Genomic DNA, 20,648 nt, shown 5'->3' with positions numbered 1-20,648 from the left:
GTTGCGGGACAGATGATCACGTGCAGGTTGTAGCCTGACCTGCCACAAAAATGAGTTGAGAACATGCTGTACTTCTACACTAATGCACATTGTACACAAGAGTTATCTAAATCAACATTTAGCTGGTATTCTTCTGTAAAATGACTACATGCACAACATCATGTCACATCTGTTGTTGGCCCCTCAGCTCAGCATGTGTTGTCAGGAGTGTGGAGGAGTGTCTGCAGGGAGCCGGGCTCAGGCGCTTCAGTTGAAGGCTGGGTTGCGGACTCCAGACAGCGTGCTGACAGGAGGGCTCTTGCCTTTGAGGAGGGTGAGGGAGAAGATGAAGAAGCAAACGCTCATGACGCCCAGGATGATCACGCCTGAGATGAGCGCGCTTGTCACTGTGTTCATCTGAAACACTGGAGCTTTCAGGTTGGCTAAAGCAGCACAAAACACAAAGAAACAATCATATCTTTTACAAAACTTGCCCTAATATTCACTGTCACTGCAAAATCCCTCACAAAGACGCAGCTATTATTGATGCTCTGTGTGTTTCTCACTCCATTTTTTCATTTGACAGTTTATTTTTCTTGTTCTTGAGAAAAATTACATTACACAACTGTTATTGTCAAGCTGAGATATTTCCGGCTCAGCAACTATCGTGTTTGAAAGCAGAAAATGATTCAGCTATAAAAAAATAAAAAATAAAAAACCCAGCAGGAATCAAACAGTATCAACATTCAACAATCAGGAGAAGAGAGTCATTCATCATACCAGCAGAGATAACAATTTCACCAGATATTAGAGTCAATTAGAGCAGAATGTAACAGCAGATACATAACATGCTGAGTTAGGAGCATGGGAGCAACTGAAAAACTAGTCATGCAATCACGAAAAACGAAAAACTTTTTTTCAAATCTAACTAGTCTTAATTGCAATCAATTGCTCTTGCTCTCTCCACATGTGTGAGTGCAATAGTTTCTGGGTCAATTGTCAATAGTTAGTGTAGTAAATTAACTCTCGGAGAGGCAGACTGAGTGGAAGTAAGGGTAATAATGTGACTTCTGCCATATAATGATTTTGAAGGACTATTGTAAATTGAACGTCATGTAATTTAAAGGCACACAATAGACAGAATGAGGCTTACCCAGCTGAGAGTTGTTGGTTGGTGTTTCATCTGTGAAAGACAGAAAAGGCCATTTAAGAGTAACAGCAGTGACATTGTAGTTAATACAGTATACTTTACTGTGTGATGGTGTGATGACTGGATTTTGGAATCAACAGGATGTCCTCAGGTGCTCTCTGACTGTCTAGGCTGCTCAGATAAGTTCTCACCATGAATCAACATCCTCATCTGTAATCTCAGGTTTTTACATTGTAGTACAATTTGATACTGCAGCGCAACTTGAAAGTCATTACACCTTTAAATTTCCAGTGGGATTGTCAGAAATCACAGCAGAGAAGAAAAAGTATACTCTTTAAAGAAATTGAAAGCGTTTACGGCGCTGTATGCTAAGTGTTATGTTTCAGGCTGGAAGAAAAAAAGCAGCTTAGACATTAACAGTGCTGTTTGGATAATATCAGGGAAGAGAGGCTTGCTTGGTAGGAAACAGACTCTGAGGAGAAAGGAATAACAGAAGAGGAGGAGTGTTATTAAACTGTACCACTCCGAGTGATGATGGGCCCGGCAGTCAGGACGGCATTTCCAGATGCTTGGTTTGATTCCTTTTCCTCTGAGACGTCTCTCTTTTTCCTGCTGCCACAGATCTATGGAGACATGCCAAAGTGAGATATGGAGGAAGAATGAAACACCTGTAATGTGTTCCATTTCCTCCTGATATTCAGTAGACACATCCTGTATACTTAACACTCCATTCATGCTGTTTTTTACATTTTAAATATGTATTTTTGTGCTTTTTTGGGGGGGTTATATCATATTTATGCCAAATGTAATATATGAATAAATTGGTTTTGAATTTGAAAAAGCAAACACTGTTGATGTCTCATGGTTGATTTGAATTATTATTTTACCCTAACCCTCTATTTGTTCTACTCCACAAACTAGTCATATTTAAATATGACAAATTCATTTCAAAAATGAAAGACAGAGGAGCACAGCCTGATGACCTGTTATATCATACAACCTCTGACCACTTATAGATTACAAGCATGTCAGTTAGCTCCCAGTAGAACACTGTTTGGAGTTGAGAGCTGGAAATCAGACTGTCGCTGAAGCCGGTGGAATATAAATGACCTTCTTCATTATAACATCTGACAAATACATCTGACATTTCTTTTAACTGCCAGAAAAAGATCACAAGTTTTGCTCCGAGTGGAGACATATTTTTTTCTTCATGAGCCGAGGGAATGTGAGCAAGTAGCTTAAGTACATGATGATAGTTAATGTTCAGCCTGTTAATAAAGAACTCAAGACAATATAGACCCTGAAACTATGTATGGTGTAATCAATACCTTAATAATTTGATCTGTAAGTTATTTTAATGTTGTGAAGAATGATGTAAAATTCATATGTTGTGATGACTGGTTTAAATGTTTAAAAGCTGAACATGTGAGTCCTGGTGAAATTTAGAGGAGAGATACTGAAGAGATATAATGTGTGTTCTTTTTGTCCCGTCAGTATTGATGTGCTGTGTTGGCCTCACAGGCATGAGCATCGGACAGTCATCTGCTCGACACAGCTTGGTGACGCAGTGAAGGAAGACGGTGGACATCTTCTGGTTCTTGTGCTTTACAAAGCGGAATACTTCAAAGGCGAAGCGGCCCATTTGGCTCTTGCCATTTTCAAAGACGGCGGTCTGGGGATCTTTTTCACAGCTGGCTCAGAGGAGGGGAAAATTATAGGGAGTATCATTAGGAAGGAGAGTGAGAGAAATATCAAAAAAACTGAGCAGGAGCATAGATCTGTTTTCTAATCAAAAGTTACCTAAAGAACAGATCATAGCGGAGGTCATCGTTAGGGTTTCCGGAGGGAGTGGTGTAGCAGTAGTCCATGAGAACGTTCCATCTATTTAACATTAAACATGAGTCAATACAGAGTGCAATGATTCATACTCTTCAACTCACCTGGTAGTTGAAGTTGAATTGTCTTTTTAAAATGTTAAAATTAGTTTTGCCTTTATTCATATAGTAACTGGCAGAGAGGCAGACAGGAGAGAGAGAGAGAGAGAGAGAGAGAGAGAGAGAGAGAGAGAGAGAGAGAGAGAGAGAGAGAGAGAGAGGGGAATGACCTGCAGCATAGGTCTCTGGCCGGATTCAAACCATGGACGCTGCGATTACATGTCATTTCTGCCTGGATTACCTTCCCTGGCAATGTTTTCTTTTCCATTCTAAGAAGTGTTCTATGTATATAGGTGGAGGTCAGTGGATGGTGGGCGTACAAAGCACAGGCCTTTGACACCACAGACTGAGTTTCACATTCTTGCTAGTGGTTAGTTTAAGACAACAAAAGCCCTTAGGTTAAGGTTAGGGAAGGGTCATGGTTTTGTTTCAATGCTAAAAAGCTGTACAAGTACATACTTGTATGTTTCTTATTTATCATGTTCAACTCAACTCAAAAATGTGTTTTTCTGTGTGTTGTTCTCTTCTGTGTGCACAATTATGTGAAGAGTTTCTTTTCACACTGATCTGCTGAAGGAGGAAAGTTTCTCTTAAATCTCAGTTTAAGGTGTGAAAATACTTTATGACATCACGGCTAGTTTCAAGCCAATCATGATTCAATAATATGCAACTTATGCAGTTACAGTTATTTACAGTTACTTACAATTTTTAACTTTTTTGAGAAAAAAAAACCTATCAGACAAATTAGTATTTAAAGCTGTATTCTCATGTCTCAAAGCATGTCTGGAGGGGAAATTTTAAAAAGATCTTGATGATCTTTCTCTGATATGAATCTAACCATAGAAAAGCTAATGCTGTAGCTGATATGAGCTAATATAAAATGTATTGCAAAAGCAGATATTGAAGGAAATGCAATTAAATATGCAGAGAGTGTTCTGCTTTATCAACATCCTGCAATATTGATATGTAATTCAGTCAGCATACTTTCAAATGTTTTTGTTGCCATTTCAATTTAGTAGTATATAAACAGGATTTAGAGGAGACAGGGTTGGATATTAGCATTAAGTGACTTCTGCTCCGGATATGGATGGTAAGGTAAACAATGAGCCAAACTGCCAAAAGAAGTTTGAATAGTCCTTGTGTTTATACCCTCCCCTCAGGCAAAGTGACACCCCCCCCCCCACACACACACACCATCAGTCCTACAGGCAAGATCGAATGACCACAAGACAAAGACTTCACAAAGTCCACCCTGAGTCACTTTGAAAACCCAACCAGAGATACGGCTGTTAGACTAGAGAGAGTCACAAGTCATTTAGAATAAATGGAGAGTGCAGTCGAGTGCAGATCTCCATCCGGTGTGTTTGGAGGTGTGTGTAGAGTAACTTTACTTTAAGGTGTATAGAGTAGTGTAATGGTACAGTAACAGAGCGTCCTGGGTTCACCTAACTGTAGAAATATAATAAGGTATTAAGGTATAAACCATAAGTCTAAACTTCTCAATTTAACCTTAACCCTAACCCTAACCCTAAACCCCTCCTTACATCCTTCTGCCCTCCCTACAAACAACAGTTGAATTTCACTCAGTCATCCCTCCCAGCACAATTACAGTCAAAATGGCAGAGAAGATAACAAAAACAGGAATGTATTCATATTGCATCGTGCTTCATTTTAGTGGCTCATAACATTTTTAGCCTAGCTGAATGCTTGAAATGCCTTTTTCTGCAGTTGTTGATCTCACAGCCCTTAGCAACTAAGACGAGTGCAAGAGTATAAAACACATTATAACACTGTAACCATGAGAGCTTCTTGAGCATACAGTGATAAATGTGCACAAAAAGTATCCGGCTGATGGGTCCAGTAATATTCAAAATTAGAAACATGGCACATGGAAATAATAACTAAATGAGAAAAGTGTTGGTCAATTGGTCAAGTCTCTGAAAAACTGAAGAGCATAATATATTTCCAACAACTGTCACACATTCAGTCATTATATTAGAAAGCAGGAATAGCATGTCAAGGTCTTAGTTATGAATGTCATTGAAGAGATTTTACATCCAATTTGCTCAAAATGTAGCAACAGGTGATTATCCTGCTGTTTCACAGTCTGTGAGTATTTAAGAGGCTTTGGTTAAAAGAAAAAAAAAAGACCAAATAGGAAAAAATGCCAATGTTTGGACAAGTTCATGTCAGAGTCACGACCGGCTCTGCTCACTGTTCTTCATCAATAGGAGCAACTGGCTGTAAAATACAAAGGTGCTTCTCAAGTGAACAAAATGACACAGTTCACAGTGTAATCCTTCCCTAGTCCCATGAGAATATTTGATTCAAAGCTCATTTGTAGCTGAGTTTTTGTGATCCACGTTACATTTCTCATTAAAATATGACTCAAATGTAGAAATATTAAAAATGCTTTTCACCAGTGGTTGTTGTTGTCATTGTGTTGTGTTGCTGTGTATTTTTCTCTGTAGTTTGTAACATTGGACTTGATTTTATTTTGGGATGACAAAATGTTTTTTTGTTTTTTTTTTCTTGTTATTTAAAATGATTGCATTATTTCTATTTTCAAATATGTAACAAACTGGCAGAAAATAAATAACAAAGGATAACATAAAGGGATTTTCATTGTTAGAAACTGCAGTTTTATTCTAAATTGAACATGGTGAGCTGGTGCGATGCTGGATTAATACCTTCTATCCAGGTTAGTGGCTTTTACAGCTGCGAATACTCGTGTCTTCAGGGTGAGTCCTGCCATGGGGATGGACAGCTGCTGAACATACGATGAGTCCTATACATGAAGCACAATAGCATGTCAGCATGACATTACATTTCTCTATGCTTTCATCTCATTGACAGTGATTTGTCCTTTTTTGTACTGCGCCTCCTGAATCCCACCATGTCCATCATCTGGTTTCCACAGAATCCCATTTACCAGTGTTCGGTTCAAATCGACAAGGTTTGAAATGAATTGAGGGTAAATTGAGTATAATCTTCTTCAATTACAGGATTAAAGGTAATTTGCTGCGTACTTGAGCTGCATAAAAGGGGTTTTGAGCCTCTGGTATCATCATTCTCAGAAATCTCTTGCAATTACAGATGTAAAAGGTGAAGATTAACTTAATATAGCTGCATCTCACACTTTGATGAACATGTGACTTTGATTTTATGCTGTAGTTCTGTCTCCAGCGCAACAGCCTCTGCTCCAAAAATGATGGCAAAATAACAAATATCAAAACGTGACTGTTATGAACTTACATTGTAAAGCAGTAGGTTCAACGTGCTGATGAAAGTACCATTGCTGTCCTTCACTGAGATTGCAGCTGCTGACCTTCAATAAAGATAAAAACAGTTTGAAGCTGCTGCAAACATTTTCAAAGGTGACATTTTGTTTAAGTGACATTTTCCTGACATTTGCATGTTTTTCCAGCAGAAAATAATTCAGTAAGCACAGATGTTATTTAATTTGCTAATATGCACAATATTAATAAAGAAAAGCAAATGTGAGCTGCACTTTCAAACCATATATATCCCTGTCTCTTCTTTTACCCTCTTCAACTTTAAATTTAGATGAAAAACCTCTGAAATGTTTTTATAGTTATGTGAAACAAACCTATGAATACACATTATTAAATGGCAGGCGTCTGAATTTGACCTTGCTGTTTTCTTCCTTCAACTAGATCTACTTTTATAAATATAATGACATTTAAAGCAATAACCTCCAATACATGAGAATTATGAGAATTATTATGTTCAGGTTTAGCTGATCCTGTGTCTTTTTGAGGTCACATCGCATTATAGTATATTCTAATAGGTACAATATATTTTGTCCATCCTGGGAGACATGATAAGATTGCAAAAAATGAACAGTATAAAGTTACATTTGCTTTATTATTAGTGTTCTGTATTTAAAATGTGCCTACCTACTGGCTTATTGCACTAACCAAAGACAGTGGGAGTGATCACGAAAGACTTACGAGGCCAGCTGTGTGTTGTTGACCAGGTATTCCAGTGGGTAACTGCAGCTGAACTTGTACAGCAGACCTGGCAGGTAGCTGATGATGGTGGGGGGATCGGGTGTGTCAATATACCCTGATATGTTCCCAATCTGCACCAGCGACAGGTTCCCATAAGCGTTGGGTCCTTGAGCTGTGGAGACCTGCAGGGAACAACATCAGCATGGGTAACATTCACCATCCTGGCTCACTAACCCACCAGCTTTATCTTACTGTGGCCACACTGGACCGAGGTTTGATACCATCACCCAAACCACAGAGCATACTAATGCACCTCACTAATCCCCCCCAACTCAATCCTTATCTGAGAACAGACCCTCCAGGAACTGTCCCATTCCATTCAGCTCCACACTTGGCTAACCGTGTGAGAGAGACAGCTCGCTTCACTCTAAAACTGTTTAAGAATTGGTTTTCACTCATCATTCTGACAGGATGTCTAAGATCCCACAACAAGGCTGGATTTAAGTCCCATGCAGGGTAAACACAACTAAGCATGGATACTGTGAATGAGACAGTTGACTTAAATTAAAGACCCGTCTCATCCTTTTCAGGTTGTTTGTTTTCCAAAATATTTACAGTTTTAATCCTTATATACTATTCACTCATAATTAGTCTCTGCACCAATTCAAGTTCATAAAATCCCCATCAGTCATTAATACATGTTTGATTCATCTTTCTGTTTGATAAAATGAACTTTCATAATCACTATTTTATGGTCCACAAGAACATTTAATAATATGATGAATACAACATGTTTGAACACTAATAATTTGTTTTTTTTTTAAATAAACACAGGTCAAACTTGTACATTTGCATATTTAAAATGTGCATCAGCTGCACAAAAATTTAAAAAGATGCATTTTATTTCTATTTTTGTATCATGTGGATCACATTAGGAAAAGTCTAGCTAAAATAAATGTATACAGTGTTTTTACAGCTCTCAAATGTAAAAATAGGTCAAATTTGACCCTTAACAGTATGGAAGGGTTAAATATATCAGCTTCAGTTAGTGTCTGCTATGCCTGTAATTAGTAAGCATATACAATGTTACAAAAATAATTGTAGAGACACTGTGGAACAGTGTCTGTCTGCATGCTCTTTTCTGAATCACAAGCTTACGTTATCCTCTGTTTACAGTGAAGCATATTAATCTCAAAGTGATGGCATTACTGGAGGTCTTAATACACTTTATCAACACCATAGCCTGTTTGGTGGTTAAAGCATTAATAAATCCAGCTGCATCATCAACATTCTGCTGTGTCAGTGATGCTGACAGTGACTCTGTAAATTCTGTATAATAATCATATAAATCATTCTTCTTACCACGAGGGAATTGCCACAGGACTCCAGTGTCGCCAGGCTGATACTAAAGATGACCACGGTGGGAAAAGTGTTGTTATTGATGAATCCGCGGCAGTGAGCATCTCCATGGCGACCATTGAGGGCTAGGTCAGTGTCAGTGTAGCCAGAGAAGAGGACGGGGCAGAAGTTGATCTTGAGGGTGATGGTCTGCACCCCACAGTACACACTGATATCTCTTTCCGCTGCATGCATACACACACACACACACACACACACACACACACACACACACACACACACACACGAGAACAATTTTATTTATTGACTAATCCTGAATGTGTATTTTAGGTGATATATAACTATGAGTTATTTTGTTCCTGAAATTGAGTTTTAGAAGGACTAAAGTTCTAATCTTGTTCAAATCCACATGTGGTTATCAATTGGTGTGTGGGTAGACATTTTTTCCATCATCTCTCCTTTGGAAAATTTATCAAATTTAAGAATAACCTTCTTTCAGAAAATTTTCTTTTGTAAGAAAAAGATATAGATCTGTAAATTCCATCCAGTAGTTCTGAAATAAGTGCGAATCTTTGTCGTTCCTCACCGGGGAAGCGGCTGTGAAAGTTGGCATCACAGTTGTATCCATTGAATTGAGCTCCACCTGATAAGGCTTTACTAAACAGTAAAAGAATCAAAAATATATGTTCCATGTCAGCACCTGAAACAGAGTAAGAATTTGCACTTAATGTCAAAAATCCAGTCTGTGTATTTTATGTCACTTCACAAAACGCAACCTTTAAAGTTGGAAAATTCATCATATATTTAATTAATTCTACAGGGAAAAAACTCAAGATATTCTCCTGCAAGTGTGCATGGGAAGATTATCCCAAAAGATATCCGTTATCTTGTAACAGTTCTGACTTCAGAGGAACATCTTTCAAATGCCTGCCAAACAGTATCAAAGCAAGCAAATGTCACATTGAATTATCTATGAACACCTGCAGCTTTGGCTTCAAAGTTCTAAGCAACGATGCTGCATAATGTGCTGATAACTACAGTCATTTCATAAAGTATAATGGCTTATCTCTGTGTACTCATCTCATTGTCCTGTGAAAACCTCTTATCACATAATCGTTGTCAGTCACAGATGTAACACTCCTAAGTCCTAAAGGAAACTGCTAAATTAAAGGCGTAATTGCACCAAGTTTAGTAGATAGCCTCTCTAGCTCTGACAGCAGATGGTGGTGTTCCTGGCAGCTTGAGGTAAAAATGTAGACCGAGCAGGAGACCCACTCACCCTGGTTCCTGGAAGCCGGCGAGTCAGCGGTTCTCCATAAGCTTGGGACAGACGATGGAATGGTCCGCACAGCATCCCTACCCGACAACTAGAAACAGGACTTGGGAGCAGGGGGGGAAAAAGGGATCCTACACATAAGAGATTCATTATTTGAACATGTCAACAAAAAAGGGCTGTCCAGAGTGAACATGGGAAAGTCCATCAAATCTGAATGTGTTATACAAATCCTTTCACGTCCACAGAAACATGAGCAGGTTTTGAAGTTTCCCACTCATATCCTTTCGGCCCAATCTGGCTCTGTCACTGCTCACAAATGGTTTGACGCCGCATGAGGTCCAGTGGCGGTGGGGGGTGGGAATTATCTTTTCATCGCTCCAGTGGCCCTGGCTTGCTGACTGAGCCGTTCCTTTCTCCCTGGGCCCACCACGCAGGCCCTTGGCCCCGGGAATCCACACTTTTCATGCTTTGTGTGTGCGGCAGTCCTCAGTCAGCACAGCAGCAGGCAATCTGCTCTGTAGGGCTGCAAGCCACTGCCGGCCTCCTACCTGATCCCCAAACTTTGATTTCTGGTCACATAAAGAGAGCAAAGCAAAAGAAAGCAAAGTTCATGGAGTTTCAAGGGATTAGCCGGTCCTCGCTGTCCCATCTTCCATATGGACAGCAGTATATGGGATGAGCTGCCCACAGTGAGAACCGAGACAGAAGACAAACAAGGATCCTGTGAATATGGAATATGAGATAGAAAGGACATTGCATTGGAAGTTTAGAGTAAACTTCTCACTTTAGGTCCAGTGGAAAGAAGAGCCACTTGTTAGGTTTCTTTCTTCTGTCCATTTGAAAAGCACCCACATGTATTTTCCTGTCTGTCAGACACAGGGCTGTTATCACCTACGTTATTTCACATTAGCTGCAGTCAAAGTTTGCCTCTGTGGTGTTTTTTTTCTACAATCTGTCCTGAAGTGCTTCATCAGCCATAACAATGTATTACATTTTGTCTACAACACAACATACCTTTGTTATAGTATTGACATTGCTTGTATTGTATTTTCAGAGTGCAGTTATTTAGGTGTCCTTACCTTGTTTGTCTCAGATGATTAAAGTGATCAAGAGTAGCCTCTGTCCTTAATCTGCTGTGTTTTTATCACTCTTCAAAGCTTAAGCAGTCATTTTGGTGATTATTTAATTTCAAATCCACCGTTCAAGGGTGTTCAGGCAGCATTTATGACCCCTCAATCCACCATGGTCTTCCTAGCTGCCAGCACAAACTACTGGAAGTCAGTGATTCTCTGTAGCTAAAGACATTCAGCAGTGTTCCTTCATCGCTCTGATGTTCACCTGGAGAACTGTCTTAGAATTGAGCGCAGAGAGTTGGGGAATGGGAACTTCTTATTTGGAAGGACATTGCTAATCAAGATAAATTGTAATTATGAGAATCTTGGCTAAAAACTGGAGGTAGTTCATTGCTTCACTGAGACTGATAAGCATCTAGAGTGCCTCAGCACCTCAATTATCCACAGCTCATTTCATCACTCTATATGCCTCATCGTTAGATCCTGTTGGTCTTATCAGTTGGAGAGCATCTCATTCCATGGAACATGGCAACCACGGGGGTCAAAGACCATTTAGCAACTTTTCATCACCTTTCACAAACAGACAAATTGACATTGTCAAACCACAGTACTACTTATAGCTAAATCCCAAGTGTTCTTTACAGACCATGTGAATGCATAGCATCCCATTAGCTGTTTGCTAGATGTGTTAATGGCTGCTCATGTTATAAGACATCTATGGTTTCATGGAAATCATACATTTTCTTGGTAAAGGCATAGAAAGATGGAGTTACTGAAGAAAGTGTTGACAACTTGAGCACTAGCCAATTTCAGTTCTTATATTACTGTCAAGGTTCTACTCAAGCCTGAACAAAGACACCGACAGCTATCATTATTTTTCTCAGCAACAACAGAGAGTCAAGCTGTTCCTGACAACAACACAGACACCTATCATTTCTCACTCTGAACCAGAAACATGAACATAGCAACTCTTTTTAGAACATCATTTTCAGTCTGCACTGTATTTACAGCACAAACATGTGACCTTTCCCATACACTGTCCAATTCAATTTCAACACTGCAGACTATCACTGTTTTTCAGATACAGTTTTTATAAACGTTCCCTCTTCTCTCTTTTGTGATTTTTTAAAAACCTTTTATAAACTAAAGACTGTCAGAAGAAAATAGAAAAAAATGTGAGTTCTTAGCTGTGCTGTGTGAATATGGCTCTATTCAAAATATATGCAACACCTGAACACTTGTCATCATACAAAATTTAAGCATTCCTCAGTCAGTCTTTGTGCTTACTAAATGACTCCTTCCAAAATGGCTGTAAAATGTGAGCAACAGCTGCTGGGCAGAATCAAAAAGTTATAAAGCCTGTTTCCATGCTGTGAAACAGAAAAAGTGTGCTCTGTTCCCAAAGTAACAGGAGCAGTTTGAAACAGCATTTGCACTGTACAATGTGTACAGTGCAACAGTGAGGAAGCCTTTAAAACATTTCATATTTAAGATTTTATTCTGGAAATTCTGCAAATATTTAGTTTAGTATTTATTTCCTTGGGTCCATAAAACAAAAACAAGAAGATATTTCAGTTCATTTGTACATCTATCTTTTTTGAATCACACTAGTTGTCTCTTAAAACTTTATTATTAGGTTATGTAGGCAGACTATTCCACTGCCATTTGAATCTATACATACATGTTCTCTTCATTGTATTGGTCTTTGATTGAGGTACAGTAATATAAAATGACATCTCCTCACCTACATTGTTTGATAACTGTGAATACTTCCAGAAAATGATATTTGAATGCAGGTAATGTGGTTGTTTTAAAATAATTATATATTCAAAATTTCTTTTTTGTTTTCTTGACAGCAGTTAGATGAGAAGATGTTATGTCTATAGGTTAGCTGGTTAGCAAAGCCTAGAAACAGCTAGCCTTACTCTGTCCTGAGGGAACTAAATCCACCTTCCAGCACCTCCAAAACTCACTAACTGAAGGATACTTTTTACATCTTTAATAAATACTTACATAATATTTACATTGAGAGAGCTTTAAGCACCCTTACAGCCTGTTCAAGCTAGGAATGTTGCACTGTGATGCTGCTTTACTGTTCTATATAAAATGTATGACCACAGAATCGGGGGACTCTGCCATTAAATAGACAGCAGAGGTAGTCACACTGTCAGATCAGCCTGACTACACACACTGGATGCTGACACTGTTGTGTTGCATGGCACACCTCTGATTCCAAAACGCCAGCATGCTTTCTAAGATTACACACAGGACCAGCATTATACCACCTTTGTTTGGTTGAATGTGAAAAAATCAAAGTCGGCATAATGGCATGTCTTCTTTACTGCAGTATTACAGAAGCTATGTCTCTGGGAAGAGATCCCTTCCTGTGATTCTTATGTAATAACAGAATCCACAGTCTATATTCTGTGCAAACATACATACAGCTGAAGATGTTATGAGGCTTCAGTCTGAGCCATAGAATCCCAGATCCCAGATATGAGGCTCATGTCTTCTCGTGCTTCTGGTAATAAATACTTCTCTTCACATTTCTGCAACAATTTTATCTTTGTTACAAACCAGGAGTGTTGCTCACTGGGTGGCCCCAAAAAGTTTAGCCTCACTGATTTGCTCGATTGAGATCAATTTCCCTGTTTGAGAGACAAAAATTATTCTCTGTCCTTAAAGCGTGCCTTGAGCCAGAAATTCACAATTTAGTCTCTATTACAAACTTTCACTTTAATTTCTCATGTGGTCTTGTTATACAGGCCAACTAAGCCAGTGCATTCATGGCTAGAGCTTTAGAGAGTGTAACATACTAGGAAAAGACGAGAGTAGTTGGAAAGAAATTTTAGGAATTAAGGAGATGGTGGAGGGTTGGGAAGGAATTCAAAATACGTTTCATAGAATTTGCATAGAACATTTTCAACATGTAGTTCTCAGGATCACAATATCTGTGACAAACATCAGTTACACTCCTTTCTGTGGTAGAAAAAACAATGATATTAATCTAATGTCATTCTACCTTTCTGTGACAGCAGCGGGAATACTTGCTCAGGGTTGCTGCTTCACATAATGGAAGGACTTGTTATTCAGACCTGCGGTGAAATCTGGTGACTCACTACACAAATGTCACCAATATTCATGAAGGTGCAAACATAACAAACGCGTGACTCAAAAACTAAAAAATCCTATTATTCATTCATTCATACCTTATTTCTCATTTCAAAACAGAAACTCATACGTGTGTGTGTGTGTGTGTGTGTGTGTGTGTGTGTGTGTGTGTGTGTGTGTGTATGTGTGTGTGTAAAATACAAAGTACATCTTTCTTGTTTTGGAGAAATAAAGCTTACTAATAAAGTTGGTAAATGATTTGCTTTCGGTGTGTATCACTCTGTCAATAAATCCCTTCAGTACAGCACTAACATATCCATCAGAACAAATCATTTAGTCAAGGCTGCACTTATATTCAGTGGTGATCAATCATTTTTTTATACTTATTCTTTTAATTGTTTTGTTGAATTAGGGAACTTTCTCAAGTCCTGTTGTAAATTTTCACCATTATTTGACACAATCATTCTTCCTAGATGCTGTAAGACTGATAAACTCTGCAATCAACTGCTGCTACTCCTTACCATCGCTTCCTGCTACTTTTTATTGTGATTTTAACTATATCATTATATTCCTCTGGGCTTCTAGTATATCATTATATTCCTCAGGGTTTATAGTATATCATTATATTCCTCTGGGCTTATTGTATATTATTACATTCCTCAGGGCATGTTGTAATAATAACTCTGGGTCTGTTAGATTTTATTATTTTGTCAGCACACCGCACTGCTCACTTGATTTATATATTTCTTTACTGACTTATTCATGTTTTATTGTGTAGATGTTCATTATTTTATGATCAGCGGGACCTGAGTTCTGACTTCCCTTTCATGTATCTACACGACTGGAATGACAATAAACATCCTTGAAATCCTTGACGTACATCTGCACTAGGGGAAACAAGTGGATGCATTTCACAACAATAGTAGAAAGTCTCACTTATTATTTTAGATGAAGGATTAATTGGTAGTTGTACACTTCTTAACCCTTACCTACTGTTCAGGGGTCAGATTTGACTGTAAAAACACCATATACACATTTCTTCTAATAGGACTTTTCCTAACGTGATCCTGAATATACAAAAATGGAAATGAAATACTTTTTTTTTATTGTTTGTGCAGCTGATACACATTTTTTGTCTTATGCAAATGTACAAATTTGACCTAAAATTCAAAGATTGGCATTCAAAAATATTTTTGGAGTCTTTATAATCTATAATAAAGTTCTCATAGTTCTCTCATAATAAAGAACACAATTCGTTAAGGATTATTAATGACTGATGAATGTGAATTAGTGTAGACACTTACTTATCGTAATTATCGAGTCAGATTATGAACAGTATGTGAGGGTTAATAGATTTTCAACTGTATATGCATGTTAGATCCCCTCACTGTTTATCACATGGGAGTGCTTTCATATGAGGTGTGTCTAATAGGTCAGAATGAGTTCTTTATGTTTGGTAAACTCAGTTGCTGTACTGTATATAAGTTGATAATGTTAGTAGGTCAAATGTATCTATGGCCTCAGTATTTGGTGGAAATATGCCATTTAATAAGGTCACAGAAGACAATAAATCAACCTATTTTTGAAAACTCTGGTATTTCATTCAAACTATGATAAAAGTCAACATCTCTCTCAGCAGAAAAAAGATCAGAGGATCTTTTATCTGGAGTGAAATCAATCTAGACTGTGTGCCGTCACACTGAGCTTTCTTTAGGAGTTTGAGTGGCACACAAATAATTTTGCGTCTTTGACAAAATGAAAGGGCAGGTCTCTCTGCTTTTGTTGGCCAAAATGTCATCACTTGGCATGCATACAAGTAACCAAGTCTTTGCATCATTCCCAGTGTCCCTCAGAGAGTATCCCTGTATAAGCTTGTCCTCCCTGTTGACATAGCCATTATATACATGACAAATACATTCTTCAGAGGAGGATGGAGTCTATGCCTGTGCAATATAGCTGTTGCAGGAAAGGGAAAAGACTTTCTAATACAACTACAGTAAATCAGAATCTCATATACTGAAATAAACTATAACACAGACAAGATATAAACATAGAATTCATTAATTAGCACTATTCTCATGTATAGGTGGTCAACTTGGTGGCATAAAGTTTGAATGCACTCATGCATCCAAATGAGTTAAAGTCGTTGATAGGACTCGTTATTGTGAAGAAAAAGTGTATTGTTAATGATGACTGAAATGACAATGCACAAACTCTATTATCAGTGAGTTATTATGATACAACAGGTATTTTTTAAAATAAGACATCTGAATTAAGTCATTAACATACTGATCTGACTGAACCGTCCAGTCAGTGGGTCTCTCATGCAGACTGCCTTCTTGCAGCCTCATAAAAAAAATCCTTCAGCTTTTTGTGTAGACGTTTGGATGAATGTGTATCTTGTACACAACTACATTATTTATATAATGAAGACAGTTTCATACCAATTTTGCTAAATATAAAACCAATTTGTGGCTCAGGAAGTATGGTAGTCATCCACCAATCGAAAGATCAGCGGTTTGATTCCTGGCTCCTCTAGAGAGGAGTGCTAGAAAAGCGCTTAATAAGTACAGTTCATTTACTTTTTTAATCAATCAATTATTATTATTATTCTTATTAATTGTTATTTATACAGCCCCAAATCACAACAAAAGTAATCTCGCACTAGACTGTACTCTTTAAATTAATTTAATTTAAGTATCCATTTCCCAGCTTAAATTGAGTGGGACAAAACTCATCAAACCAACAACAAAACATTCAATCTGTTAAAGAAAGTGGCTTAAGCCATACCGTCCTGCTCATGCTGCTGTGATGAATGATGTACAGTCTCTCCACAGTTTTCAGTTGGAAGCAAGCAGCCGCAGCCTTAGGGACAGGACAGTGTGTTCAGTGAGCAGTGTCTGTGATGGACCAGTGGACAGTGTGTGCTGTCCACAGAGCTGTGTGTTGTCAGAACACAGAGTTTGTACTCTTCAGCTGTCAGTGTTATTGTTTTGTTGACTTTGTGTTTGTTTTTGACATTGATTGTATCAAAGTTCCAGGGCCCCCAAACCCTCAGAGCCCCCAATGGCCCCTATGTTTACTGTGAGGCATTTGTAGTCACTTTATGAATTGATTAATATAAACTGAAATGAAAAACACTTCTGCTTTCAGTAACTCAGCTAATCATGGGTCCCTGTGCCAAAATCTGCTTTGAATAATAATATTTAAGTTTGTATGAAGTTGTATGAAGTTTGTATGAAATAAAATATACGTTTAATCAAGTTAACTAAACTAAGTTAGGGAACAGGAGGCTCAGCAGGGGCCCAGCTCACATTTTCCTGGAGCCTGCTAGTGGGTTGATCTGGCTGTGAACTCATCACAGCTGAATGTATAATAAGAGAAAAGTGTGCATGTTGTTACCAGCTCCAACCATCCTGAGATATATTGTTCTCCATTCACCTTGAAACCTTATTCATGATTTTATTTATTCTCAAAGACTGTTTGTTTTTCAGCATGGAATGAGTTCAATATGTTGGAAATGTCATCCTCTGCAGATCTGAGTAAAGCTGACTGTCACATCTCATTTATCAGGTAATGAACACGGTCAACATCTTGTGTGTGACAAAACTAAAGAGCAGTGTTAGCTGAGCTGCCAGTTTTCAAATCAAAAAGGTAAAGTCAACCAAACAATTGTCTGACTCACTGTCAAACAGCAGTTATTGTTGGTGTGATGTTTGATGCATTCCCATGTCTATATTGATTGGTGTGCTCTTCTTATTCTGGAATATCAAACATTGATACTACAATTTTCATGTTGAGACATTTCCTACACAGCTAATGTTTCAGATATCTAAAACACAAAGTAAATATCATTCTTATTCTAAAGGTCACATTTCTGCCAATAGTTAAGTAGCTATATGTATAAATCCATACAATATACTAAATTATGATGTTAACATACCTTCAACTTGTGCAGTGTGTTTGTGTCCCTTCTCTGGTAGTTCAACAAAGTCATTCTGGGAAAGGAAGGAAAACACTGACAAAGAAACAGATTGTAAGTTGACTCTGAAGTCTGGTACACGTCCACAAAAATGTTTGTTCACAATAATCGATTTTGTCAACCAGGACCAATGAACACACAAAAACATGAAATGTGTCATTACACGTATTGACCACTAGATGTCCTCATAGTTATACTAAATAAATGAGAGGGAGGCGAATGCATGTTCAATATCAACTAAAGCCTAACAACGGATGAGAGCTAGCGAAGTGTTAACTTCTTGAAAGCTACATAAGGAAGTCTTCTGTAATATCCGTTTACTTAGAGGTGATTATGGGAAGAAGGCACATAAGCTGAGTCAATGCTGACAGTGGTTGAATCATTGTACTCTATCAGCTGCTTCTCACATGATTCCAACTGCGGGAGACACAATCTACAGGTCGCTTCATGATTCAGATGACTGCTATAAAAATCATTCTTTGCCTGACTTTTTTGATCATGTCAATAAAACATTCCATGTTCCATTGGATCCCAACATGACTCCATCTCACAGGTTAAAAGCAGCGTCCAGAGATAGACTGGTTCTGATGTGTCATCACTGTGTATTAAGTGGGCTGAGAGGGTTCTCATTAAGTGGTATTGTAAGGAATCACTTAATCTGCATTACTGTCATCTAAAGTAAAGGAAATCTCCAGTTAATTTTGTTCAAAGGTTTTTTAATAGCGAGAAAAAACACTATTCACCAGGGACTATTGACATGTCACATTGTGTTAACTTCAGTCTGAATATAAAAGACTCCCATCAATATAGGCTAATAAAAGGTGACGCAATAGTGTATATTGTAATTAATGCAAACAGTGACTGTTTAATGTTAATAATAATGACATAGATAGCCTAGTGAAGCACACACCAATTACATATCAAAAATGTAGTATGAACAATGATAATTCATATTTGGCTTTCATATTTGATTGGTTTTAGCCATTATTTAAAAAAAAATAAAGTCCATCATAATTGTCACTAAAGCCGGTAGCTCTATGTATATGTGGATACTAATAATGAATACAAAATGCACACATAAGCCCAGTGTTAGAGCAGGCTGAGTCAGAGAGGCACAGGGCGGAGGACAGGTAAACACACACATATCTCACAGCGGGAGGCAGTAACCTTTACACTGATACTTAGTGAATCGTGTGCAAGAAGTTATGAGAGGTCATGGCTGGCCAGGAAATAGACCCGCCATTTTCCTCCAAAAACCTTCAGTCCATTTAAACGATGATTTAAAGCCAGCAGGGGGAGGCGCTGTAAAAAACACTGGAGTTCAGCGTGGGAACCAAAGAAAGCGAGAAGCAGAGCGGCGTCAAGCTACCCGCACTTAACCGCAACAATACAGGAAGTGACATAATAGTCTCAAACAAAGACTTGAAAACAAAGGCTTGAATTGAATTATTAGTGATATTACCACACTGTGGATATGTTTCTGATTAAATGATTGACTATTAGTTTCGACAGGCATATATTTATAAGCATGCACTATTTACAGCAACAACTCATTTTTATCCATAGCTTCATTTTCAGAGAAACATTATCGGAGACTGAATTCTCAACACCCAGCATATTGATAAAGTACCATTATCATTTGTCGTGGTTGTTCTCCTATATTCCTATCTACAACAACGTTTATCTGCGTTCAATTGAATGAAAATCCACTCTGACAAAGGGAAATCAAACATCACGCATCTCAACACAGCTTTTATCTTGAAAAACATGTCCGGAAATAGCTTCTATTTTTATTCTGTGTGTCTGGCTCCGGTATGTGAGAAAGACTTGTACGGGAAGAGGAGAGCAGACCGTAGACGTGTGGGATCGATTAAAAGACTGGGTTCGTATCTTACAGTCATATAATATGTATCATATTTACTGTGTTGTCCATGTTTTTATCTAAAGTCGTATGTAAATATGTCTCATGAGTTAGCTCGCTAGCTAACTTACAAGAGATATATAACGCTTGCCGTCGTCTCATTATTTCTCTCTCTCTCTCTCTCTCTCTCTCTCTCTCTCTCTCTCTCTCTCTCTCTCTCTCTCTCTCTCTCTCTCTCTCTCTCGTCGTCAGGTGGCACAGACCTTTAGAAGACCGACACCGTCCACAAAGGCCAGGCTACTCCGCTGGATAGTGAACCATTAGTGTAACGTTGACCGTGTATTGTAGCAGATACAGGATGTCTGGACAGAGCATTACAGACAGGATAACCGCCGCTCAGCACAGTGTCACCGGCTCGGCCATTTCCAAAACTGTGTGTAAGGCGACTACACATGAAGTAATGGGCCCAAAAAAGAAACATTTGGATTGTGAGTATGTTCATATATTGGTTATTGTCATGGCTGTGTGTCTCACTTCGTGGGAATGTGAAGGCTGTGTGTGGCTCTGAGGCCTGCAGTAGTGTAACATTAGCCATACTGTGAGAGTCTATTATTGAATTCACATATAGGAGTTTGTACAGGCATTCAATGTATATATAAACCATTCATCTCATCCTACATAGTACATTAGCCATGCTAGCTTTAGCCGTTTTGACCTGACGAGCTGTTTGCTAATAAAAATCCATACAATGTTAGTAGCTTGGATTCTTGTTAATGCTAAATCTTTGAAATGATTAACCACATTCTCCAGACAGCCACTGTATTAACTGGAGCATTACACATACCAACATAGTTTTATCTGAGGAGGAAACTGTGTGGTTAACTAACCCCAAAGAGACTAACCTCAGTACAAACCTACTGTAAGAATAAGTCAACTTAGGTATTTGAAA

At 38.3% G+C, this 20,648-nt stretch overlaps 2 protein-coding genes across 6 annotated transcripts in view; one reads left to right on the top strand and one right to left on the bottom strand.

The window, feature by feature from the left end:
- Nucleotides 1–245: 245 nt before the first annotated feature.
- zpld1a (zona pellucida-like domain containing 1a) lies at nucleotides 246–9,732 on the bottom strand. The gene is made up of 11 exons (XM_053332056.1): nucleotides 9,676–9,732; nucleotides 8,983–9,096; nucleotides 8,400–8,620; nucleotides 7,038–7,219; nucleotides 6,319–6,391; nucleotides 5,754–5,851; nucleotides 2,930–3,010; nucleotides 2,649–2,820; nucleotides 1,650–1,752; nucleotides 1,112–1,162; nucleotides 246–410 (listed from the first exon to the last, which is right to left on the bottom strand). Exons 2-11 carry the CDS (start codon nucleotides 9,086–9,088, stop codon nucleotides 247–249), a joined length of 1,251 nt encoding a protein of 416 aa, XP_053188031.1. The 5' UTR covers nucleotides 9,089–9,096; nucleotides 9,676–9,732; the 3' UTR covers nucleotide 246.
- A 9,907-nt stretch (nucleotides 9,733–19,639) lies between these two features.
- The window catches only part of picalma (phosphatidylinositol binding clathrin assembly protein a), a 34,538-nt gene continuing 33,529 nt past the window's right edge, over nucleotides 19,640–20,648 (top strand). For all 5 annotated transcript variants that reach the window (XM_053332047.1, XM_053332048.1, XM_053332046.1 and 2 more), the window contains exons 1-2: nucleotides 19,640–19,720; nucleotides 19,952–20,187. In XM_053332047.1, the coding sequence (XP_053188022.1) occupies nucleotides 20,058–20,187 (130 nt within the window). In that variant the 5' untranslated portion in view covers nucleotides 19,640–19,720; nucleotides 19,952–20,057. The remainder of the gene's footprint in view (nucleotides 19,721–19,951; nucleotides 20,188–20,648) is intronic.

The sequence above is a fragment of the Scomber japonicus genome, chromosome 13 (assembly GCF_027409825.1).
Source record: "Scomber japonicus isolate fScoJap1 chromosome 13, fScoJap1.pri, whole genome shotgun sequence".
In the NCBI taxonomy this organism is placed as follows: domain Eukaryota; kingdom Metazoa; phylum Chordata; class Actinopteri; order Scombriformes; family Scombridae; genus Scomber; species Scomber japonicus.
Note: the sequence above shows the minus strand (reverse complement) of the source record. Positions and strands in the feature narration are given on the sequence as shown.

Bases quoted from the DNA above. Each gene is read 5' to 3' on its own strand.
- zpld1a (XM_053332056.1), bottom strand. From the start codon at position 9,088: ATGGAACATATATTTTTGATTCTTTTACTGTTTAGTAAAGCCTTATCA. The intron at 5,852-6,318 runs GTAAGTTCATAA...CTTCATGTATAG, and splicing joins TGAACCTACTGCTTTACAAT to GACTCATCGTATGTTCAGCA. The intron at 2,821-2,929 runs GTAACTTTTGAT...CCTCTGAGCCAG, and splicing joins CGCTATGATCTGTTCTTTAG to CTGTGAAAAAGATCCCCAGA.